The 26,675-nt window shown below is 40.9% G+C and overlaps 1 protein-coding gene across 26 annotated transcripts in view; it reads left to right on the top strand.

Moving 5' to 3' along the window:
* Nucleotides 1-15,748, top strand: part of DTNA (dystrobrevin alpha) — a 184,753-nt gene extending 169,005 nt beyond the window's left edge. For 24 of the 26 annotated variants that reach the window (XM_081873649.1, XM_081873630.1, XM_081873653.1 and 21 more), the window contains 5 exons: nucleotides 2,026-2,185; nucleotides 4,122-4,211; nucleotides 4,858-5,026; nucleotides 7,723-7,855; nucleotides 12,012-15,748. In XM_081873649.1, the coding sequence (XP_081729775.1) occupies nucleotides 2,026-2,185; nucleotides 4,122-4,211; nucleotides 4,858-5,026; nucleotides 7,723-7,855; nucleotides 12,012-12,173 (714 nt within the window). In that variant the 3' untranslated portion in view covers nucleotides 12,174-15,748. Of the gene's footprint in view, nucleotides 1-2,025; nucleotides 2,186-4,121; nucleotides 4,212-4,857; nucleotides 5,027-7,722; nucleotides 7,856-10,090; nucleotides 10,134-12,011 lie in introns of all 26 variants that reach the window. The other 2 variants (XM_081873652.1, XM_081873634.1) reach the window with 2 other exon arrangements.
* Nucleotides 15,749-26,675: the final 10,927 nt, after the last annotated feature.

The following is a 26,675-nucleotide window of genomic DNA, read 5'->3' as shown; positions in this document are numbered from 1 at the left end:
GCAGTGTGAGCTTGACAAATAAATTTTTAAAAAACCTAGAAATGCCAAATAGATGCTTCCAGAACTAATAACCCAAAGCAGCTCCCATACTTTTCTCCAAGCTCTACTAGTGTTTATCTGGGCATCAAGATTCTAGCCACAATGAATAGTGTAAACTGTGGGCTTGGCAGTTAAGGGATAGAATGGAGCTATCTCCATACAGAAATCCACATTGGAACCATGGTTTCCAATAATGGGGATAGTAATTCCAGAGTGGACACAGAACTTACAGCAGGATCAAGACACAATCCATAAATAAAGAGAGGTTTCTGGTGTGGGGTTGAGGATGTTCCCTCCTGCCTTGCGCTAGTGCAAAAATGCAGCTGAAAGCCCCACTTGCATTTGAAGGTCTTCTATACAGTGAGGTTTGTTGTGTTGTGTTGTGTTTTACCTTTCCCTTACTGAATTAGAGTGGACTGAGGAAACCATTCCTGCTTCCATGATCCAGTTCAGAATTTTGGTAGGGCAGAATTGAAACAATCCATTCTCTGTCATGACTCTGCAAGCTCCCAACATTTTTGCCACATCAGGAGCAAAACGGTGACTTGAAAGTGGGGTGTTGCTGTGGAAAGAACTTGGAAGAATGGACCACACCTCTTCGGCTGTGCACTTCCCACTATTAGCCTATTAGCAACTGTACTCTACTTCTAAAAAGTAAACAAAGTCAATTAAGTTTTGCTCAAAGTAGACCCATTGAAATGAAGGGCCCTAACCTCGACATGTTAAACTTCAATGGGTCTACCCTGATAAAAACTTAGTTGAATACTGCTCGTTAGTATAGACTCCTATCTCCGCACTCAATTCCCCTTCCTTGCATAGAGTTCATAACTCTAAAGCAGGTCTGCAACCCACCAAGCTGAATTCTGCTCATCAACTCTGTATGGCAACCAGGTGGGGCTCAGTAAACCACCTGCTGCTGCTCCCTATGTGGGATGAGAAAAACAGGATTAACTGGCAGAGAATCGATGAGTATAAGATCTTTGTGTATTCTGTGACGTGTTCTGCTCACTTTCACTGACCAACTATATGTCTTTCTTATGACTGATGTTAAAACACTTTGTCCAGGATTAAGATACCCTCCTTAGGCTCACATAAAAGGCTTGCATGCACTCATGCTGGGGTTTGCTGTTTGGTTTTGTTTCCTAACAATAGCTATTTGTGCTGTGTTTTACGGCCAAACTGTGCATTGCCTTAAACATACAGCCAATGATAACTTGCATCATCTCCTAACAAGCTTTAATTAAAGCAGAAGGTGTGACCTGACATCATCACGCTTAGCAATTTCCTTCCCCACCTTGCACCACCACAAGCAGAAGCCATTGAAAGACAGCCAGGGCAGAGAAGCACTGGGCATGAGGATGGCATGGAGTACTGGGTCCATTTCAGGACCCCACACTTCTAGTATTTGTTTTAGAAAGGAGTTCCTACATCTAATTTTTGAACACAGTTCTTTTCTGTATGAAAAGTTAACAATTCTATCCAAGACTTCCAGTCTTCTTAATGCAAAGACCTCTGCATCTTTGTAACTTTTATTATATACTGTGTAAAACACCTAGAGGCCTATTTTGGCATTAAGCAGAATATAATAGCAACAGTAATAATAATAATGCAAAATAGAAGACTGTATTGTATTACTATGCACATTGTTAACATTATATTTTCCATGGGGGGGGGGAGAAGTTCCATATATGGGGGTTTTTTAATGTCCATTTGAACCCTGGAACTTATAAGATCCTTTTGGCCATTTCTCCTGTCTTACGTCACTACATTTTTACATTTATGCTGTTTTACTAGTATGCACGCCTGACCCTATTAACTAACAAAGAGACTGATGTGCTCGCTTTCCATCAGGATGATCCCAGTATTCAGCATGACATGGCATTTTCTGACTGTTTGCACAGTAGGAATATAATTGGTGATGGCAGCGCTGGGGCGCTCTCTGCTGTAAGTCGTGCTTAACCCACTTAGCAAACCTTTTTATTCCAGACCCAAGGGGCAGGCTCCCCACGCTCTTCTCCCAGCCACACTATCAGCCGGCCTATTCCTATGCCCATCAGATCTGCGTCTGCCTGCTCGACTCCAGCCCACACACCTCAGGACTCTCTGACAGGCGTGGGAGGAGATGTGCAGGAAGCCTTTGCGCAAGGTAAGTTGTGCAGAGCATCATTTGCTACAAAGTGGTTGTGCTTAGGAATAGTCAGCAGGGGTGGGGGAAATGCCCTGCAACTCAATGACTTCTTCCCTTATCGTACATATGCCATGTCATCTACAAATGAGTTTTTTATCATTTAAGGTGGGCATAGCCAACTGATGCGTCCAGATCAGCCCCGGAAGCATGGCCAATGGTTGGGGTTGACGAGAGCTGTACTCCAACAACATCTGGAAGGCACCCCGATTTAGGCTAATTAAAAGCTTGTGTTTAGAACAAGTGGTATCAGTGAGAGGATTCCTAATGGCATAAAACAATTGTAAAAAGTTAGTATTGTTTCACCATAATGAAAAGCATGAGGAAAAGATTTGGCCTAACTAACTAAACAAGCCAGATTATCTGCAACAGACACAACATCCTCTATTAATCAAGTGTACATAAAGATTCATTGTATTCTCTGGCCATAGCAATTATACTTCTTCATAATGTGCCACATTGTTGCATGATAATTTCTCATGCCAGCTGCTTGACTCCTCCGAGTCCTCTTCATTGGCCTCCAAGTCCCTATAACAAAAGTGATTCTTTAGTTAGGAGCACCAATTCCCCTGTATTGCTTTAGTGCAGAGGCGAGGACGAAATACAGAGCCCGGGGACCAAATGCAGTCCTCCAGGGCTGTGTATTTGGACCTCAGGACTCTCTGCAGGCCACACAGCCTCCCAGGCTGCATCTCTCATAGACTGGACTGTGCTCTGTGCTCTTGTCTGAATGTGTGTTGTCCTTGGGTTCTAATGCCTCTTGCTTGCCTGGATAGAAGATGGGAAGACCATGGGGGTATATGTATGGATAATTCTGAATTGTGTGGCTGGAGCATAGCCTCCACTGGAATATAACCACAATGAAAGGGTGTAAAAAAGGGTTAAAAGTCCCTCCACTGCTCAGCCTGCTTTTTGCTTCTGGCCCTGATCACCAGTCCAGCATGCAGTCTCTGGAAGATTGCCCACAGGGGAATGTAAGCTTTGGGCTGAAGAAGATCCCCCTCCTCAGTCTTTGTGGATAGTGCATGTGGGCTGGAGCAGTAAACAGTTGCTGAAAGTATAAGCTTGCAATGGAGGAGGAAGCGGGTAAGAAACTGGGAAACTGTGTTAGAAAAGGCAAAATATATGAATTTTGTATTTGGTTCTTAAGCAATGAAGATTCGTAGCAAATAAAGAATAAGCATGGGAAGGATTAAAAGCCAGGTTGCTGTTTTTAACTCAGTGGAAAATGGGGTTGGTTTTTTATTTGTTTGTTTTTGTTGTCAAAACAAAACAAATTCCTTCCAGTAGCACTGTTTTTGTTGTGTTCAGCATGGAACTAGCTCATTAAAAAGTTATATCGGAAGGGATGGGGAACCTGTGTCCCTTCAGATGATGTTGGGACTGCATTATCCCTGACTGTTGGCCATGCTGGCAGGAGATGATGGAAGCTTGAGCTCAACAATATTTGTGGGGCCAGACATCCCCTACCCTGGTTCTACCAGTGGCCAACATGGGTTTAGTGAAGCTGGGTTTTTGAGGGCTTGGGCAGGCATCATGAACTCTGAGGTTTTTGTTTTCGCTGGCTGATCACAACACCATAGCAAACCTTGCTTTGGAATGTCCTCTGAGTTTCCAAAGTTGATTGTGACATGGAAAGCAGGCTGGATATCCCATTCCTTTGGATCCTGGTCTATATTTTATTCTAGATTGGTGGCACCAGCATTAGATGAAACACTAGCAGTGGTTGCTGTGTGGTGTAGGAAAGGGGAAACCACGTCCACATAAAAGCTACATGGATATAGATCTAAAATGTGTTTTTCATTTACTGCACTGTAGTTTAATTACACTCTCTAGGTTGTTAAGCTTACAGGGGGTAAGGAGACCTCTGAACATAAAGCTTTGCTTCTCTTCACAGGTTCAAGAAGAAATTTAAGGAATGACTTGCTGGTAGCAGCAGATTCAATCACCAACACTATGTCTTCTCTGGTGAAAGAACTGAACTCAGGTCTGATTATTTAAAAGCAGAATTAATATTTAACCATTCAACACTCTTTTTAAAAAACCATAATGTTTATAGACTACAAAAAGAGATGTACAGTATGTTATGTAGAAGATGTTTTTAATATGTAAGGAGAAAGGTGTGGCAAATTCTGTTGAAGACAGTCGCCCCCATCCAAGGTAACTAGAGTGCAACGCTAAGAGTTTCTTTCTCTCTCCCACTCACTCGCTCACACACAAAATCATTTTTTTACTCTTGAAGCAGAGTTGCATAGTTTAATGCTACATGGGTAACAAAAGAGAGCCCAAACTCTGCAGTGTTTTGCATAAGAAGGTTTGGCAGCAACCCATTGTTAGAGCTGTGGCACTGTGGTACCCATGCTGACCCCTTCATTGGTTAAAGGGAATCAGCATGGGGATTGGCCTAATCCCTGTGTCAAGGTGCACTAAATAATCAAACCTGCTACACAATAAATGATCTCTGTGCATGAGTATCAGCACTACATGAGTAAAGTAAGCAAACTAACTCTATGCAACTGGTGTGTTTATAGCCATTTAGGATGGTGGTGTAAAGTCAGTCTGTGCTAGAAACTTGAGAGAAACTTCCTAGAGTTCATGTAACCATAGTACCATTGGTGCCTTTCTTCCCACAGAAGTTGGAAGTGAGACAGAGAGTAATGTGGATTCTGAGTTTGGTCGGACTCATTTTGATGACCTTGTTCCATCGCCAACTTCTGAAAAGGCTTTCCTTGCGCAGATTCATGCCCGGAAGCCAGGATACCTTCACAGTGCAGCTGCCTCTGGCACCATCCGCAGTGATATGTGGGTAACTCCTTGTGCTCTTTATCTCTCTTTCCTTATTAAATAATATATATTCCATATTGTCTTCAATAAACCATCTCTGAAGCTAAGCAAATGTGGTATGTACATGTAATATGGAGTTGCTCTCTTAACCAAATATTAGGCCAAGAATAGCAATGAGGGCTATTGTGTTTAAATCCATTTTATGAATCTCACAGCCTTCAAAAGAAAAACAATTATGCGGTGATTTTAACTTGGAAATTCAGCACTAAAGCAAATAAATGTAGAAACTGTTTGTTTTCAGGGCAGAGCCCTTTACTAGGAGATGAATTTAGCAATTGCTGACCTCCAGCTAGAGGAAAATAATGTTTCCAGTGGATATTGTTACAGTATATGTTTGTGGGGTGGTAGGCTGTAGACCTGGGCCCCCTTCTAATTCCTGAGGTATCCAGGCTAGCTTCTTGGTGAGGTGATAGCCTGAGTCACGGGCTTTTAAGGGAACAGGGGAAATGGCTCAGAAATTAGCCTCCTCTTCCCATTCCACATAACAAAAACTGCTCTTGAAATTTTATTTTGTTACTCCTAATCCTTACAAACTGCTGGCCCTTATTGGTTCACAGAGTAGACAAAAACAGCAGTTGCACAGTCCACACTGCTGACATTCTGCACGCACTGTGACCTGGTTCACATGTAATGCTGAGCCAAACCATGGATAAGCATGAATGAGCAGGTACTTAAGAGTAGAAATCATGTCCACTTTGCCCCTAGTCTTGCTCAAACCCATGACCCTGAGATTAAAAGTCTCATGCTCTACCAACTGAGCTATCCCTTCAGTCTGTATGTATAGAGGACACAGAAACAGGTTGCACCCCCAGCAGGGTCCCTGTAATACATGGCCCCTTCCTCTGCTCTGCCTTCTATTTACGTATGTTAGACCTTAATTAAAAGCCATGACTGGAATTTGGCTTCTAATAAATTATCCCAAATGAATCTCTTATTTACACTCTTCCTCAAGTGTTTTGGTTTTTTATTTATTTCGACTGTGTCAGACCAGCACGGCTACCTACCTGAATCAAGTGTCAAGTGTTCTGCATTTTTTTGCTCAGTTTCGATCTTTATACATACACCATTTAAGCAGGTGGATTTGCAGTAGGACAAAGCCATTCTAGCTGCAGGGGGAAAGTCAGTCCCTACCAAGACAAACTAAACCTAATTTCTGTATACAGAATTTCCAATGTTGCCTTACCTCCCATTTACAAAACAGTCTTTCGCAATGTAGAATATGACATTTGCAGAATTTTGCTTCGTCTCAGATTCAGAGAGAAATTCTGCATATCAGTTATGCCAAAGCATTAAAGACATACTGATGAGTCACAAATGTAGGAAAAATACATACCAATACATGCCTATGCCTTATATCCTCTATTCAGGTACATGGTGAAGACTTTTTAAAAACTTTAGCAGGCATCTTAAGTTAGCCTTTTTTACTTTATGTTTAGTTTTAACTGATTTTATCTTTGTATCTTTTTTGTAATCGCATTGTGCACAGCTTAAAAACTATGGTGTTAAGTGGTATTTCAGTTGCTGAAATAAATAAAAAAAGGAAAGTAGGAGATCTCCTGATTAAAGAATTGTTTGTGATTTCTTTAAATATGCATGTTTTAATTCAATTAATCAGAAGTTTAAGCTGCAATTCTAAGTGTGGTTACTAGGGAGTAAGCTTTACTGACAAAGTGGGACTTACCTCCAAGTAAACATACATAGGATTGCACTGTTAAATCAACTAACACTGTGCAAAAGAATCCTAAGCATGTTTAATCAAGCATGTTCTTGGTTTACTGCTCATTGTTTGTTTGGGGGAGACAAACTGCAAGCCTGGGTTAATACATACTGCTAAGCCAAACTCTGACTTTGCTTTGGGTAGCACAGAAGCAGTGGGTTTCTTTCGACAACTCAGTTGGTGGCATGCAGCTGAGAAATTTTGTGGAAAGAATAAAGCACCCATGATCTTAGCTCTGAGTACCTGAACGGTTGCTCATTCATGCTTAGCCACAGTTTGGCTTAATGTTATGTGCTAACTGGGCTAGTGAGTGTGCTTTAGAGAAAGCAGTGCTTATCTTTTCCCCCAGGGTACTTCCTGTGTTCTCGGCTGTGAATTCCTACCCAGACCAGAATCATAAACACAGTTCTGACATAGATGGCTATGTTATCTCCTTCCTAGATTATACCATTTCAGACTGCAGGTGTTGAGGGTCATATTGTAATTCTCATATGTTGTTGTCTCTTCAAAGCGAGAGAGAGAAGACTCCCTGCCAGTAGAAATCTATCATATTTCTAGTTTACAACACACAGATAGTATTTATTTATTATTATGTGAGGAAGCAAATGCAGCCTCCAAATTTTAGGCTGACATGGTACAGTCTAGGAATTCATTTTTCATTTCAGAACAGTAGTCAGGGTCTAGCATACAGTAATTATCCCCAAAGGCACTGCAAGTAGGAATCTCTCTGTGAATGAACAGATCCATTTGAAAGATGAAATGTGAATGTGTAAACAAATAAGTCCTCTGTTTTGAAAGAATATACAGTATATGGAGTTTTTAAGAAATACACAAAACAGGCCTTGCCTTTCAGAGTTCATGAAGAAAACACAATGAGTCTTCTGAATGTTAGCATTTTAAAAAAATTAGGAAGCTATTTATTAATAATTGTCTTTAGGGTTACAGAAGATGGAGACCCTTACGTTAGAGCAGATGATGAGAACTATGAAAATGACTCTGTTCGCCAGCTAGAGCATGAGCTCAAGATGGAGGAATATTTGAAACAAAAGCTGCAGGATGAAGCTTATCAGGTAAAAATAAAAAGAGAGCTCAGCAAAGTATCTAGGTAAAATTAGAATCCACAAATGACACTGTGCTGGATTCTGTTTTGGTTGGATCTCAAATGTGTTCTCTGTAGAGCTGAGGCGTCAGATTCCAACTAGTATTATATTCATTCATGTTTCTATGTGTGAGTAATCAGGAAGTGCTGTAGGTATTGAACTGAACAAGGCTGACATTAACCTCAACAGGCTGTTAGTTGATGCATCACAAATGCTAATAGCATTCTCTGTCAACAATGTGCTTTGCCAACTGTTTTTACTGATTTGCAATAGAGTGATGCTTGGCTCACGTGTGCATGTTTGGCACTTATTAGCTGGAGAATAGAGTGAAGATTTGCATGTGTAAATGAGCCATCACTGATTTAATCTCTGAAGGTTGACCTTCCATGTTATCCATCGCCAGCTCAAAGAATGTGCTCAACAAAGCAACGCAATCAAGTTTTGAGTAATGAAGTAATGAGAAACGAAGTGATGATATGCATATGGAAACCAGCTCTATGTGTTATTTCATTCAAAGAAAGTTAGGCTGTGGCCCTACTGCATTAAGGGGCTCTTATCATAAAAGTGAATCTCAAGAGTCCTCGTGCATACATACATACAAACAAACAAATGAAAAAAGGAACAGCAGACAGGTAGTCAAGTCCTGTGGTCTATGTAAATATATGTTCAAGTTACCAAAACATCTAAGTAGCAGATGTATATTCCTTGCATATCACTTCTCATAGAAGATATCTCATAGAATCATAGAGTTGGAAGGGACCCTGAGGACCACCTTGGCCTACCCCTTGCACTGCTGGAATATGCAGCTGTCCTTTAAGGGAATCAAACCTGCCACCTTGGCGTTGTTGGCATTATGTTCTAACCAACTGACCGATCCAACCTGTAAAATGATTGCCACTATGCCAAAGCGGAGCTAGCTGGAATCCTGTGCCCCTCCCAGCACTGTAAAAAAATGCAGCCATAGCAGTATGAAAGAGGCACTGTCACCATGGCTACTCCCCCACTGGGAAGTTACCAGTGGTAAAGCACTTGGTTTGCTTGCAGACAGTCCCTGGCATATCCAGGTCAGGCTAGGAAAGACTCCTGCCTGAAACCCTGAAGAGCTGCTGCTTCCAGTCAGTACAATGATAATATTGATCTCAATGGACCAATGGCCTGACTCTGTGTAAGGCTGCTTCTTATGTTTCCTATTTTCCCCTAGCAACTCTGTTGCTACCTACTAATTATAACATCGCTCCCAACATGGCTGTAACTATGCATCACATAAAGCAATCGCCATGGAATGATAGCACAAAAACTGTGATAGCGTCACATTACGAGCACATTGTCAGGAACAGACCACGCTGCTTCTTCCTGTGCAGCTGGTGCCATATCCCAGGGATTACAGTGAAAGCAACCCATCCTTGCCCTGACTCCTGGCATAAGATAGTTCATAGAAATCCTCTTGTTACCCACCAGGCATCAATCAAGGAAAGGATTGTATCATAGGCTGGAGTCCTTGGCCTAGTTAGATTCCTTGAAGATAGTGTTCCAGGCACATGTGCCAGGGCGGATCTGCTATGAAACCAATGAAGCTTAATATTCAGGGCCCCTAATCCCAGAGGGACCCCAGAAGAAACTTTAGTCTGCATTGTTTAAAAATCTAGTAGACTCAATTTGATAAATTTTTGGTTGTACATGTTTCAACAATCCCAAAGTTTGAGGGTCAGTAGCATGGATGTTGTAAAGGTATGATGATCTGTTGTGAAACAACCCCATTGAAGAAGATAACAATAGTTACCTAGACCTCAATGCTGCTTCTAGCTTCAGGGCCCCCAAAATTTACATTCGCCACTGTATATGTGCATAGAAAATTACTTTATAAATGAACAGTTGACTGGTTTGAACTTACATGAATCTTGCCTGTCAAAGAAATCACATTCCTTTTATACTACAAGGCACTGAACTATAGAAGGTCTAGGCACAAGAATTAGAAGAGAGTATTCCTTTCCTCTCTGCTCTGGTGCTTGTAGTAAATGACCTTTGTATTCAGAAGAACAGCAGCCTTCTTACAGGATCACCTGGCATGCAAACCTCCTTCCTTATAAATGTGTAGTGTTACTGCTCTTGAACACTCGCTCACCTTTCTTGTCCACTGCTGTCTCCAGAATGCTACGCTGGTTTGGCTGCTCACATCTTCAGTTTTCACTCTCTTTTTATTCATAGGTCAGCTTGCAAGGATGAGTAACTAGTATCACTCTCCTCTCAAGTAAGTATTCTGTTAGTCTAGATCTCTGGTCAGCAGGTGGTTTTACAGGCAGGATGAACTGGTTGTGTGTGAAGGAGAGAACTGTTCAAGCCCAAAGTGGACTGTTGCCAAATTCAGACATCCTTCTCTTCCCTCCTCTCCTTTCCGCTACCTAGAATTGGGCACAGAGACTAGTGTGTAACAGCTGTGTTAGATGTTATATGAATGTTAATAGTATTTTTAGTATTTCTTTTCTTTCTTGTATTGTATTGCATTGCATTACAGTTTGCATTCCATAGAATATAAGAAAGAAAAAAGGCAATTAAAATGCAATTAAAAATCAATATGGATATTTAATATCAGCATCTAAATGAAGATGACCCACAGACCATAGTTTAGGAACACCTAGTCTAGTGGAATGATTTCATCTGAAAGCTGGCACTTTTAAATTTAAGTACCATCTAAAACACATGCGCAACCTTGCAGGTTGCTACATGCATTAACTAGTCAATTCAAGCCGTCACTCAGAATTATCCCCAGTTATAATTCTCTAATTTGCAGGTTTTAATTTGCTGCTTTCAAAGGTGCTTTTAATGTATTGTATTTCTAGCCCACCTGTCCTTCAAAGAGCTGAAGGTGTTATGCACAGTACACCCCCCCCCTCCTTTCCCTTCAAAAAGACCCTTGTGAGATACGTTAGGCTGAGAGTTGGGGACTGGTGCAAGGCCACCCAATGAGCTTAATGGCTGAGTGGCAACTTGAAGCTGGATCTTGCAAGTCCTAAACCAACATTCTGTTCATTGCAGCACACTGGCTCTCCCACATACTGACTATTTCCACGTGGTAGTTATGCATATTACAGAAATTATAGAAATGATAGTTTCTATAGAAACTAGCATTTCCGCAGCAGAACTTGAGCAATGTGTACAGCTCAATATGTTCTTGTACACCTCCATGCTTTTACTCTACCTGTACATTATAAGTGCCAAGTCACAACCTATGCTTGTTAAGCAGTACTGGTAAAGTTACCAACCTGAGGAGGAGTGTATCATATTGTTAAGGTAAAACTGTCATCCCAGGATATCAAATGTACTGTCCCTAAGTAACAAGATGAATGATATGGAACCCAGCCCAATACCATTGTTCGTATTTAGATTCAACTGGTTTCAGTTTAGAAATGTGCCATCTGGATTCAATCAAACTGGCCACTACTATGATTTGTTAAAATGTGTTATCCATCATATGCCAGCAACAGCTTGCTATACATTTGCAAACATTATGTAAATAGTGTTACAAGATTTTAGGTGGCAAAGATACAGTTAGTGATTGCTTATGGCAGAATTTGTTTTAAAAAAAATAACCTGCAAGGTTGTGTTTTTATACTGTACTTTATCCTGCATTACACCAGGCACCTTTTATACTGAAGGATAAATTCTAACATTCTTTTAAAAATTATTGTACCAATAGCAACATAAGATTATTCCAAAAGGTTTGCTTGACATCACTTTGTGGCTTATAATGTAAAACAAATACACACTTTTCTCTGTTTCAGGAAGCTTAAAATTAATTTCACAAGTCCAAAATTCAGTTGCATGGCCCAATCTATTAAAAAATTGTCAAATTTAAGTCTCTTCAAAGTCTCTGAACAGAGAGAGCCAGGCTACATTTACCCATGCACAACCCATTTATCTACTGCAATGCATTGTATGCGGGGCTGCCTTTGGAAAGCAGGATACCGTCCTTAAATTTTGTGTGTGTGTATGTGTGTGTGTGCGTACAGGAACTCCATGTATGTCATGGATCAGAGAAGGGCTGTGTATTTTTAATACGTCTTCCTCTCCCCCCTCCACTGCCAATATGCATTATGCAAGCTTGACAGTATATTATATATATTGACAGGAAAGCTGCAGTCAAATGGACAATGAAAGTGACAGAAGAAAGGAGGAGGAGGAGGAGGAGGAGGAGGAGGAGGAGGAGGAGAGCTGCACTCAGACGGATGACAGAGAGAGCCTGGCTGCCAGCTTCACAGAAGAAGCAGAACAACACATGCAGCCCCTCTGACATAAGATAACCAACTAGTTTTGAAGACTGTAGCACAGTATTTTTGTTCTACCAGTTGTAGTTTGTAGGTGTTTGTTTTGAAGAGAAAAAAAAGACTTTTTATTTAAAGCTAACTTATATCAGCTACATTCTATGTAACATGGCTCATTACTGGTGAAGAACACAGGCTGAAACAAAATGCCGTTATTACAGTTAATGGCAGTACTAACAAAACACTTAAGCCCTTTGCACATAATGTTGAACCTCTTCAGTTTACAATGACAATATTAATATACTGTTTATATTAGGAGTTTGATTTCTGAATAGTTTGAGATTTTAGAACACTTTCCTACACTGTACATTGTTTTTCCACAGAGGAAATTTTAAAAGCTACAAATGATGCATTTAACACTGAATGAATATACTCCTGAGTGTACATATTTATAGCCCGGACGCTAGACTATGGCTGCAATCCTCCAGCCAGCTGTATGTGCTGAATCCCGCCAGTATCTGTGGGACTTCAATGTACATGTCCAGCTGCAGGATTGCAGACTTAGATTGCAATTTGTTTTACAGTCTTTCTGCAAAAAAGAAAAAAGAAACGAAAAAAGACTTGTACAAAATGCACTAAGAAGTATCTCTATGATTTAGGGCTACTACATAACTTAGGAATGTTTCTTTCAAAGTAATCTAACAAATCAGCCATAGAAGTTAGTGTAAATATTTTCTTTTCAAATAGATATCATATACAAAAGGCAACATTCAAATGATATAGAATCTAGTTTTTAAAATCAGCACAGATCTTCTTAAAACTGTGAACTATGTTTTGAAATACTCGTTGCTAAAGCTGTTTATAAACCACAGGTGCCATAAAATCCCTAAACTAACTCACATTAACGTATAATCTTTCATAGTATTGTTTAATAGCTGTTTTAGAACTTTAGTAAGCATGTGTTCTTTCACATTTCTCCATCCTTCATATCCTGTTTGTTGAGGCCTTCAGCTTTAAATGTACAGGCTTTAAAAGTGCGCTTGCAACTATTTTATTTTATTTCTGAATGTGCATTGCCTTAGCCAGCCACCAGATGTTCTGCATGCATTCTTGGAAATGTGTAATGAGACTTTCTTTCAGGACTGAATGGGGATACTAAGTATATCTATGAAAAACACAGAGGGGAGTACAGTCCTTCTACTAACTATATGTACTTACAAAGGTGTCTCTTTGAGTAACACTTAACATCCTATTTCAACTATATAACAGGGAGGAGAGAGACCATTGGCCTTTGCATTCATCTGGATTATAAAAAGGGGGTGGGGTTGCAATGAGATTTCCCAGCCATTGGTATGCATTGAGTTAGCCAGTAGCAACTCACACCAATGATATTTTAGCTAGGAAAAAAACATTAAGTAAGCTGGAAATTTCTAGGGTTCCACTAAGGTTTTGAATACATGACACAGCAATTCTAATAGTGGATGTCAGTTTGGAAAAGGGTCAGTTTTATAATCCCGTGTTTCATGGAAACATCGTAGAAAATGTCCTATCATTAACCATAACAAAGCTTCTCCCAAAGAGCTACTACAGAGTTTGTCCAAATTAGAAGTTTAATCCCTCTTCTGATTCTACTGGAAATAAGGATTGGACAAACTTACTTGGGTTAAAAATAGTTACTAGTACTTTTCACAGATGCATGAAATCATTGCTACCACTGGCCACCTTCCTCCTTGTGTATGTTTCAGCATTGTCTCTATGTAGTCAAATCACACAAGTCAGACAACTGCAGAATATAAAATATGTTTACATAGAGACACTCCCTAAACCAACATTTGCAATAAATAATCCTTGCTCCTGTTCATATCTGCCAACAGGTAGATACATCACAGGTTATACATAACCTGTGACCACTTACCTCTCCTGTACCCTTCTCTCAGGAACCAGAACTCTACTAGTGCCTAGCACTCAGCAGATAAAACCACTACAGTGTTAAGAAATCTTGCTGACACGTCGCTCAGGATTCCAGTCAGGTGTTTCCTGAAGAGAGACAAACTGGACCAGAACACAGCTCTGTCTGAATGACCCAAATCCAGTCGCATAATTGCAGTTGGGAGTAATAACCACGTTGCTTTAAAGCATTTTATTTGACCCTTATATTGCATGTAAGATCCATGCATGAGTCTTACATTTCAAGGTTTATGTAGCACTATTGCCGTCTTCATTCTCTCAGCCTGGTTTCAGCACATAACCCCCAAGCAGTGCTCTAGGTGGCCTGTTATGTTCCGGAACTTTAAGATTAAGCACTTTTTAATTTGCCTCTCCACAAAGAAAAACCTCATTTTACAATATTACCCAGCTCTTGAGCTGGTAGTGGCCCAGCAAGGACAGTACTTCCCCCAGTTTCTCTGCAGCATGTGTTGCGTAGGGAGTGCCACCATCTATCCAATGCTACCATCCGACCAACCAACCTCCAAGGCCATCGGTCATTATAATGCATCTTTAAATAAAGATGTACATGTGATAAAGTTCCACAGATGTTATTCTATGACCAGACCACATTTTCAATTCCTGGATTTCATTTGTGCTGTTCAGGCCTCCATGAGTTGGATTTTATGTGCGGGTGCCCCATTTAAACATTATGCACAGGTGTGGGTGTCTGGTGGGACAGATATGCCTGGAGGGTGACACTGGAAGGCATCACCTTCCACAAAACCGACACACATGCCCATGTAGGAAAGTGGTCAGATGAAAGTTTTGTCCCAAAGGGGTCTATGTTTTAGCCCACTCAGTCCTCATCTATTTGTTTAACTTGGTTTGGATTGTGAACATTAAAGTTACAGAAAGGGTTGAACTGGCCTTTTATTTAAAAAATTCTGGCCAGTTACCGCAGCCAAAAACTCCTGTTGTGGATTGTCAGTGGAAAGGTAGTTAAGAGAGAGGAATGAGAATGTGAAGAGGAATATGATTCTTGAATGTTGAAAGAAAAGATGGAGAATAGATTCTCTGTAAGTAGTAATGTTAACTAAAAACTGCATTAAAAGGTGTGTGGCCTTTGTTGTGATAATATGTATTTTCTTATATGCATGAGACAAAATGTTGCATCATTATTTAGCACAGATGTCTGCCTTTACTTTAATCATCTTCTCCCATCTTTATTAGTTTCTTGGAATTGCTGTAGATATTTATTGTAAATACTGCAACCTCAGGTTGCAACAGTTAGGTTGGTTCAATTCAGTGAAAGGAGCCTTGAACAACGAGCACGCTGCTGTGTCCTGAGAAGAGAGGGCATCTTACTTGTGAACCAAAAATGTATGAAGAGTTACATCTTGAAGCTACTGTCTGATGTTTTTAACTACTGTTATTTCACACCAGTCCAGACAGACTCACACTACAAATTTTACATTGTTCATTGGTATTGTAAACAGAACTATTATTGTATGGGGTTTTTTTGTATTGTTGTTAAGTATTGTTTTGTGTGTGCGTGCGTGTGTTCAAACCTACTGGGGACATGTTATATTTTGAAGTGATTAAACTATTTAATTGTGTGTCTATATTTTGGAATGGAATTATTTCTTCATTAAAAAATAATAATTTTTAAAAGTAATTCAAGAAGACTCTGTTTTGTTGTTTACACTGGCCCACAGGCTCACTCATAAATTTTATTTATAAAATGGTTTCTAACCTACCTTCCTATTTTAATGTTGGGTGGTATTCCAACTAAGTTTTATTCAGAGTAGAGCCATTAGTATCAATGGGTGTGACCAAGTTGGGTCCTTTAATTTCAGTGGCTCTACTCTGAGTTAAACTGAGCTGAATTCCACTCATAATTATGTTACGTTAGCCAAGAAAAAATAATTATGTTATGTTTGGCCAATTAAAAATAATCTCAAATATTTAAAATTCCAATAACGCAATTCAAAACCAACGGGAAAGCAGATAAAATTACTAACTGCAAGGTGGTTGTTGGCATCTGTCTGCCTCAGGAGACAATGGAGTGTGCCTCCGGGGTTAAAGTCAAACCGGTTCATTAGCAATACCAAAGTGACCTCCCAGGGATGCAAGCCTGGGCAGATGACATGACCCCCCTCTCAGCCACACTGATGTGGTCCAAAGGAAGGCAGAGCAATACATTTGACACCATCTTGGCTGCAGGAGTTGCCAGAAGGAGGCATATAAGGTGTCATCCAACCCTCCTGGATGTATGGGGTGTTAGGGGACAGGTAGTACCTCTGGTAGGGGACATGCCATGCTCTTTCTGGGGTAGTTTGTCTGCCTTTGGTCCCCACCCTTCTCTCACCTGTGGCTCCTAGAAGTTGTCACTAAGTGACAGCAGCCATACTTCAGGAAATGGCTTCGACTGGCCAGTTACAACAAGTGAGGGTAGTTGATGGGTCTCAAACCCTCAGTAAACAGCAAGGTAAAGGTAAAGGACCCCTGACAGTTAAGTCCAGTCGCAAACGACTCTGGGGTTGCGATGCTCATCTCGCTTTACTGGCCAAGGGAGCCGACGTTTGTCCGCAGAAAGTTTTTCCAGGTCATGTGGCCAAAATGACTAAGCCGCTTCTGGCGAAACCAGAACAATGCACAGAAACACCGTTTACCTTCCCGCCGGAGCGGTACCTATTTATCTACTTCCACTTTGATGTGCTTTCGAACTGCTAGGTTGACAGGAGCTGGGACCGAACAACGGGAGCTCACCCTGTCGTCGGGATTCGAACTGCCGACCTTCCTATCGGCACCACCCGCATCCTGAACAGCAAGGTAGCCAGAGATAATTTTGCAGTTTTGGCAGTGTTTAGAATCATCTCAGGAAAGGGACAGGGATCTCCAGGGGCAAGGAGTTCCACAGTCTGGGCATCATGGCAGAGAAATACTGCAGGGAACAGCACGGATGATATTTTGTCTTGATTGGTTATGAATACACTTTCAGAGAAGAGGTGTGCTAGCAGTTATAATTCCAATAAGAAATGAGTGTTCTTTGAATTGCTATCTCCCTCATCCCTTTCCCTCTTGCCAAGGCTGCTATGTTTTTAATAACTGCATGTTATTAAGGCTACAATTCTAGACTGGGAGGAAGCAACATTGAAAACAATGGGACTTACTTCCAAATGACATATATAAGACTGCATTGTTAATTAACCACATAGGCAGGAGCAAAGAAAATTATATTATGGCTAAATTAGGTTTGCCATCAGGAACAGCTTGGAAACACCAGATTCTCTTTCGTGGGAACAAAGCAGTTCAAGGAGTAGTACACAGATTGGAAGCAATTTTATTTAATTGGGATAATCATTCAAGCCATGTAACACATGGATTCCCTTTTGGCTGAAAGCCACATGGATATGTGGGGCTGAAGAAAAGAAAAGGGAAGGCCAAGGTATCAGGTGTGCTTTGAAAGAAAGCAGCAGCCACTGCCAGCACAGGTAATTCTATCCCCCAGGGCAGAAGCAGTGCAGGCCCCAAAGGCATCAAGCCCCAAGTCTGGCCCTGTTTCCAAGGCAGTGGTTCCGAACAACGCCCTTTAGAACCTGGAGAGTTTTCTTCAATTTTAGAACATCAAAGGTAAAATGTTTAATTTTGTATGCACTGTAATTTTAAAAGTTTCTGTAGAGGTGGTTAAATCTTTACACTGTCTTATTTCCTTTCAAAGACCAAACAAATGATCACATATCCCAAAACTTCTGTGCTGACTGGAGAACCCTCACTGGGTTTGGAAAACAGAATAATTAACACTCAAGGGAACTCTGCTGTTTGGACATTCCCTCTGCAGTCCTTGAGGAAGAAACTGGGGGAAGGCTGCTTATGGCCTGGAATGAGAGCTAGGTTTCAACAACAACAGCAGCTTTGCAGTAAGGCATGAATAATTTGGTTTCCTGGAATATGAAATTAAAATGACATTGGGTTGGATCAAGTGTAAGGAAACTTGAACATCGTTCCCATTGAAATCAGTAGGATTTAAGCAATAATTCACTTGTCCATTGATTTTAATTAAACCACCTGGTTCAACTCACTTGGTCTGGATCTAACTCAAAAGTGATTGTTTTTCATGCAAAACTCAATAGTTCATTGGTTATTTACATTTTATATAGGAAGGTATTGAATACTTTATAGAAAGATAACTCACAAAACTCTATATAAATAAATGAAAGGGGCTTACTTGCAAGTAGATGTTATCAAGCCACCCATGCTAACTTGCATGCATACACTGAAATTCAGGCATGCAACATTCCCTTTCTTATTGGTGTGCTTAACTGAGAAAGAACTTGGAATGTGAAACTATCTCATCACCAACATGCAAAAAATGGTGAGATATGTCCCCAGTCACAGTAAACAAGTGATGGAAGTATTGTTACCCTGTACAGTTTCTGCTGAATCAGCTGAATAAACAAATTTAATGATTCTGCTCTACTTCTATTTACCTGAGTTCTTATAGCTGGCTAGCCTCAATAGAGAAGATCTCTATAAGAGAAGGCATTGCTTTCCTGATTGTATGATGTCTGGCACCTTTCCTGGGGATCCTTACAAATATAATGACAGGCATTTTGCTGGTCTGGTAATAAAACAGGTTTCTACATAATCTGCATACAATAAATTTGGCTGCTCCTTCAAATAATTATGATGATGTAAACACACAAGTTTCAATCCACCTTAGCTAGTAATGACTGCAATTTGCTCTAATGAGAGCTCCTTTCCCATCCAGGTGAAACTAGGATTCCCAATCTGTTTTGGTACCTCAGTGACAGACAAAGGATTAAAGCTCTCCTACCACTATGCTGATGCAGATGGGAGGAGTGGAGGAGAGGAGAGAAAGGGACGGACTTTCAAATTACTTTCACAGAACTCGTAACTGCATGCACAGCATTGCATACAGATTGGCCTCAAGGTCAATGGAAAGAAATGGAATTTGTGCCATTGGTTACAACAGGAATTAGAAATTACTAATGTTAGCTGGATTGGAACTTGACATGTTCATTTATTCCCAAATGCATTTTTATTTTATTTTATTTTATTTTTTATTATTTTAAATATTTGTATGGCAGCTTTTCTATAAATTCCAGGGAGAGGTTTATAGACTATGTTAGGTAAAGGTAAAGGTACCCCTGAGCATTAGGTCCAGTCACAGACAACTCTGAGGTTGCGGCGCTCATCTCACTCTATAGGCCAAGAGAACCAGCGTTTGTCTGCAGGCAGCTTCCAGGTCATGTGGCCAGCATGACTAAGCCGGTTCTGGAAAACCAGAGCAATGCACAGAAACACCATTTACCTTCCCGCCAGAGCGGTACCTATTTATCTACTTGCACTTTGATGTGCTTTCCAACTGCTAGGTTGGTAGGAGCTGGGATCAAGCAACGGGGCTCACCCCGTTGTGGGGATTTGAACCTCCGACCTTCTGATCAGCAAGCCCAAGGTTCTGTGGCTTAGACCACAGCACCACCCGCATCCCTATGCTATGAACATGCTATGACTATTGCTAGAACAGCAATTAAATTAATTTATAAATGCAACAATCCACACTAGAAAAAACCCTATAATTAAAAGCTAAGTATTCAGATCAGCAAGTGCTTGGCTAAATAAGTAGGTCTTTAACAGATGCCTAAACACTAGTAACAGCACCTGTCATACTTCAGGAATTCCAAAGGTTGGGCACCACAACACAAAAGTACTACCTCCTGTTTGCCACATCATGGCTTATGTGGACAATGGAACAACCAGGAGGGCTTGGTCTGTGGATGCCACAATCATGAATAAGATAAGCAAATGGTCGCTTCCTAAGCACTGGCGGAGGAAGAGGAGTGCGGGGGGGGCACAACATCCCTGGCAGTGCAATCCCAGTGGGGTGCCATCACAGCTGGGGCCCCCCTGCCCACGCTGGGCGCCACGCCCCTGCAGATGGTGTGTCACACCCCCAGGACACATGCCACACCCCCAGGATGCGCGCCAGCCCCACCCCGCCTGCTCTCCACCCCCCCCCAGTGCCAGAGCATGAAGCTCCGCCACTGCTCCTAAGCCCAACATTCCAAAGATGAGAAGCTACAGATGTGTGCAACTGTAATATTTGCAAGAAAAGTTTCAAAGTCTTGATAAAGTGAAATAAAATCTATTTTATGTTTTAAACAATATATTGTTTCCTCTCCTCTTCCTGATAGTAAACAAAAAAAATGACAAGCACTGATTTGTGTTGTTGTTTTTTAATTTGTCTTTATGCTGGAGCTTTGAACAGCTCCATTTGTTACATGTGATAAACCCACAAAGAGGTTACTGTTTAATGAGGCAATTCTGTACAGTTTTCCTCCATTTCCTCCCATCCCCCGCTCCCAGCAGTAACAGATGTTTTTTTCCAGTTTGGTTTAGGAAATGGGTTCCTTTATTTGATCCATGTTTCTCTTCATTTTCAATCTTCAGTTCAGCAGGCACCAGGGAAGGCTATAATAATTAGAAAGCTTAACCAAGGAATAACTTGAGAATTGATAAAGCAGGTTTTAAAGGGCATTTTAAAATGATGAATCCAGTGTGGTTTGCTGCATAGAACAATTCTAAATGGTTTATTTGAAGTAAACTGTAAATTAGTTTATGATCTTATGCCTTGATTATATTGTTAGCTTTAACTACATGTTTACCTATCTGTTGTTGTTTATTTTATGCCCTACCCCACTCTGATACCTGAACCGATGAAGGGTGAGCTACCAGCCTTTTAAATAAGTAAATAGAGATAAAATCATTGCTGCTTTCCCTTGCTGGTTTTGTGTGATCAGCATAACACACAAGTGGCTCTTCATATAGTTTAGGCCTCCAAACTGAACCTATTTAAGTACAGTCAAACCTGGGTTGTCGGATGTAATATGTTCCCGAAGTTTGTTTGGCTTCCAAAACGTTTGACAACCAAATCACGGCTTCCGATTGGTTGCAAGAGCTTCCTGCACTCAGGAGAAGCTGCGTCGGACGTTGGGCTTCCCAAAAAACATTCAAGAACTGGAACATTTACTTCTGGGTTTTCGGTGTTTGGGAACCGAATTGTTCGAAAATTGAGCCATTCGGGAGCCGAAGTTTGACTGTATATACACTTCAACAATAACGCTTCACAAAACGTATGATTTACAAATTGCCCTCGGTAACATGATAGGTTATTGTTGTTAGCCGCCCTGAGCCCGGCTTCGGCTGGGGAGGGCAGGATATAAATGAAATTTATTATTATTATTATTATTATTATTATTATTATTATTATTATTATTGAAGGTAAAGGGACCCCTGACCATTAGGTCCAGTAGTGACCGACTCTGGGGTTGCGGCACTCATCTCGCTTTATTGGCCGAGGGAGCCGGCGTACAGCTTCAGGGTCATGTGGCCAGCATAACTAAGCCACTTCTGGGGAACCAGAGCAGCACACGGAAACACCGTTTACCTTCCTGCCAGAGCGGTACCTATTTATCTACTTGCACTGGTGTGCTTTCGAACTGCTAGGTTGGCAGGAGCTGGGACCAAGCAACCGGAGCTCACCCCGTCGCGGGAATTCGAACTGCCGACCTTCTGATCGGCAAGTCCTAGGCTCTGTGGTTTAACCTGCGTCCCCAGTAACATGATACCTAGTGCTAATGCATTGTTAATATACCCCAAAACTCCAGAGTTTTAACTTTTTCTTTTACCTGTTTTTGTTGTTTATGCCTTTTGTACTGTTGTATAACTTTTCCATATAAATAACAGGCTATTTTTTAAAGTTTGCCTTTTATCCCATGCTATACTAAAGTTCTAAGGAAACAATGCAGGTAAGGAGCATAAAGGGATGCCTGGGGAGTGACAGTAGCAGAGTGGCTGCCAGCTGTAGTACTGGGGTTGATGCCTGGAGTGTGTGCTTTGGCACTGTTGCATGTGATGAAGGAGAGGGTGTACTGGGGCCATGTGTTCAATGAACAATGAGCTCATTGGCTGCCTCTGTGTGCAGGCAGCAAGTGGACAGCAACACCAGCATAGTGTGGGCAGTGGTAGCATTTCCAAGGATGCTGTGGGCATGTCTATTATTTGTACACCTTTTTTGTATTTTTTGGCTGTTCCACTCCCTTGTGGGCTGAGCACATAGACTGAATACAGTGGCTTATCTGTGTTGTATCCCTGCAAGTACAGGATTGCTCTGTAAATGCCTTGCACTTTAATTTAATTTTAACATATCCATGATAGAGCACCAGGAATAGAGGGGGTGTGCAATAAGAAAGACACAGAAAGAATCTCCCAGCAAGCTTTGATGTAGTATTCTTTTTAAAGAAACACTTTTTAAAAAACCTATGGAATGTTTGAAACACACTTTTCACTGAACTAGTACCAGGCAGAATCAGGTTGGTTATTAATTAACAAAGAAGTGCAGAGCAGCTTTTGTATATAATAGTATATTTTTCAAATGTGGGTCTGTTTACTAACACATTCAGTGCATTTGAAAGCATAGCCCATCAATAATCACACCATGAGTAACTGCTATTATAATATACAAACAGGAAGCAGATTGTCGAAGATTTCAAGTATGCTCAGACTCCCTCTTCCAGAATTCAACAGACCTGCTTTGAGCAAATTATTGCAAAGCCCCGAAGGAAAGACCATTTAACCCTCCCCACCCTGAAGTCCCCTTTTAAAAAGAAGTGTTCTGTTTATTACAATGGAATATGTTAAATCATTTGCAAGCTATTACCATTGGAAAGCATCACTGTTACTCCTAAATGCATTCAGCCTCCTTTTTCTTTAAATAAGAACAGAAATGGGTAAAAGAAACTTGCAGATATACTCTGCTGACCCATCACACTTGAATTAAGTGTAATTTTCACTGCATCTCATTTAAATCACATGGAGGTGTTTGCTGCTGTCTGCAGGGCCCTTCTTTCCTCAACCTCTAGGTCCTTGTCCAACTCCAAGATATTTCTGCAGATTTAAAAGATGTGTATGGGAATTAAAGTTCTTAACTGTGATGAATTAAAAGTAAAATGGGTTAACTAAAAATCTTTGTTCCCTGAGTCTTCCATAGGAAAGGAGAAAAAAGTATGGCTAACTAGCTGTACTGGGGACACAGGGGAAATTATCACTATAGATAGAGAAATGTGTTGCAATTTGAATTAATATTGTATTTTCCTCTTCAAAAACTTTCCCATTAAGCATAACGGTATTTACAGAGTGATTTTCCAAGGAGTTAAGAGTACCTGTACTTCAGGTACACTCTCTCATTAATAATTGCAGAAACACACATGCCCACACAACCAACCCCCAAAGTAAGATAGGGAGCATTATAATACCTGTAATAATACTATTTGCCTAATACCTGTATTATTTATACCTGTGTCACAGGTGGAGTCATATTTATGGCTGAAGTGAAAAATGCACTGGAGACTTTGCAGCTAATAACTCATTCTCTTAACATAGGTTTGAGAGACCTGTAGCCCTCCATATGTTGTTGGACTACAAGTTCCATCATCCCTGATTGTCGAAAATGCTGATTGGAGTTGGGATTCAACAACCTCTGTGGGGCCAAGTTTCTTTATGCAGAGTGCACTTGGGAATCCTGCAGCCCTGCAGTAGGTTCTCAGCCACTTCATTTATAGATTTATCTGGATTTTTTTAGTATTCACATAAAACATCACAAGGCAGTATACAGACTAGAAACACAGTATTACAGTTATAAAAAAACCCAAACAAATCAGTAAGAGCTTGCTGCCAAAGTATCTCAAGTTTGAAAGGCTTGTCTGAATAATACCGTTTTTAGGAGATACCTAAAAACTAGCAAGTATGGCTCCTGCCAAACCTCTATTGGCAAGCCTACCACAGTAAGGGCTTGGTCCCTGGAGCATGGAAGAGGGGAAGAACAAAAGCAAATAGAGATGGAAGTGTGAGGAGAGCTCTGATGAGTGATCTGTTCTTCCCTCTGTAGTCTGTTGGATAAGGGTGGGAGGGAGAGATAAAAGGGGATGGCAGAAACTGAGAGAAAGAAGAGTAACTCTGCCTGCTTTTAACTCTGGCCCCCCACACTGTTGGCATGTGGCCCCTGAAAAATTACTCTCAAGATTTTCCACAGGAAATAAAAGTTTCCCCATTTTTAAGCTAACGGAAGCAGATAAAAGCTCTAATTAACAAAACTGCAAGCTTGGTAACCATGCAAGGCTTTCAGGATAGTATTTTTGTATTCCACTTATAATTATGTGCCCCCCCCCATTAATTTCTCAATTCTGGTTCTTTCAGTACTGATTTAGGGAGTTCTCAGGCAATGGTGCCACGAGTGCAAGACTTTGGGGCAGAGGTCCAAGGCCGCAAAGTGAGCAGAAAGCTCCCCAAACACAGCAGGGGTAGATTAGCGTGAGCCCCCTCCCCTTAAGACCACTTAGCTCAGGGTCTAAAACTACCCAGCTGCACTGCAGTCTCAGAACAATCTGCTGAACGGCAGCAGAGAACTTAATGTGAGTGAGCAATCCCATTTTTTGAAGGGGACTTCGGAGTTGAGTGGAAAGCAAAATAGTCCCTTTTTCAGGTGCTGCGTTGGATCCATCTACCTAATAGCTATTTTCAAATATTGGGAGCAGCCGACTAGTTATCTTTCTCAATGTTGATAGAATATGCAAAGAACAGAGCATGAGTGAAGGAAAATGTTGCAGTTGTCACCCTAGATCCAAGGAGCTTGTGTATTTGATTGACAAGCATTAAATCCATATTCCTCCAGGCAATTATTAAAGGAATTGAGATGAAACCACCGAACGATGTATTTCATTGCTATGCTTCCATCCAGCTTTTCAGCTTACTATCCTTGCACTTGTAAACATGGTGCTAGCAACATTAATGATGGAGATTGAGGCTTTGACCAACTTAGCAGAAAAACAGCTCTAACCACAGAGACCAGCTTTTTTAAAACAAAAAAACAAAAAACTTGGAACATTATACTACATGCATGAGAAAGCATGAACAATGCTGCAAGTGTTAGCTACTTCTTATGCTGCTGACATTATATTAATATTCATGCTTATTATTATGGGAACTAACAGCTTAGAGGACTGAAAGGTTTTTTATCTTTGTTCAGGCATGTGTCATCTGCCTTTTGCTATTTTGGAAAACTTGCCTGGCGCTTGACATTAAATCATACCCATGCTAGATGAAGTAGCTCATTTCTGAATTTGGGTATTCACTTATATAAAATATGAGGGAATATTTAGCAATCCATTATTATAGTGGCATTATTATATACATGGTGTGCCATAAGATATGTGCTGTTAATATCTGCATATTTTTCAAGCTCATGAAGAGTAAAACTCCTTTTTAAAAAGAGCTACATGCATTTTTTTAAAAAGGTAAATAAAACATAGTACTGTACTGTATCCACTTTTCCTGTTTATTCTATATTTATTATTCCTGTTTATTTGTCCTATTTCATTTCATTAGGGGAGGAAACCAAATGGGCATCTTGCTATCAGGACCAGTGGCGTAGCGTGGGGGGTGCAGGGGGGGCCGGCCGCACCGGGTGCAACATCTGGGGGTTAGGGTTAGGGGTAGGGTTAGGGGGCACAAATCCACGGGTTAGGGGGCGCAAATTACTTGCCTTGCCCCGGGTGCTGACAACCCACGCTACGCCACTGATCAGGACACAGAATTTTCTATAACCCTGCTCCTATCCCCAGTTGAGCCTTATACCATAACTAGGGATGGAGGAGTAATTTGAGTCAGTTCACATTTAAAGGCAAACCTACTAAACCTGCACTTTCTAAAACAGTTCATAAACCAAATCACAGATATCCTTCAAAATACACATTTCCCTGAATTTTGCAATGCAGTTTTCTATCCAAGGAATGTCTACAAAAATGAATTTAGTAAAGTGTAAATGCACATCTCTCTCACACAAACCATTGCAGCAGTACCCGTACTTTTTTCTGGGAGTACTCAAGGGTACAGAGTGTCGACACCTTTTTTTCCCCCCAAACGTTAAAAGTGTGGCACTTACTGTAACAACTTCATGGTGAATACCAGCACCTTTTTTTCTTTAAAAAAGCACTGCATTGCAGTCTATATTATCAGATGCTCCTCATGGGATGAATAACAGCAGCAGCAGTTCAGTCAGGCTGGCTTTTGTTGTTTTTCTGACCAAGTTGCTTTGACCTTGCCGGCCAGCCTAGAGATCAGATGCCCTGGAGCTGCAGGCAAGTGGAGACAGCTCAGTCAGACTGGCCTTTGCAGTGGTGATGGGATCTTTAACCTTACCAGACCCAATTATCCTGAACAAAGCCAGCAGTCTGTTGCCTGCTAAACGCCACCCCAGATATTCATTAGTAAAGACACAACTTTGCATTTCCATCCTCTGTCAGCACTGGATTTCCATTCACCTGACCAAACAAGAGAAGTCCAAACTGCATTTTAATATAACTTGTAAAATAATTGCAATATTGGCAGGTTCTGAAGCATGATAAAGAGATGGTAAAACATGAACAAACAGAAATGAGATTAAATCAGAACTGTGTCTAACTGACAGATAATAAGGGGGAAGTAGGTTACAAAATTACAAATAAGAATTATAAATAATAACG

The sequence above is a fragment of the Podarcis erhardii genome (genome assembly GCF_964252035.2).
Source record: "Podarcis erhardii genome assembly, chromosome: 8".
NCBI lineage: Eukaryota > Metazoa > Chordata > Lepidosauria > Squamata > Lacertidae > Podarcis > Podarcis erhardii.
Note: the sequence above shows the minus strand (reverse complement) of the source record. Positions and strands in the feature narration are given on the sequence as shown.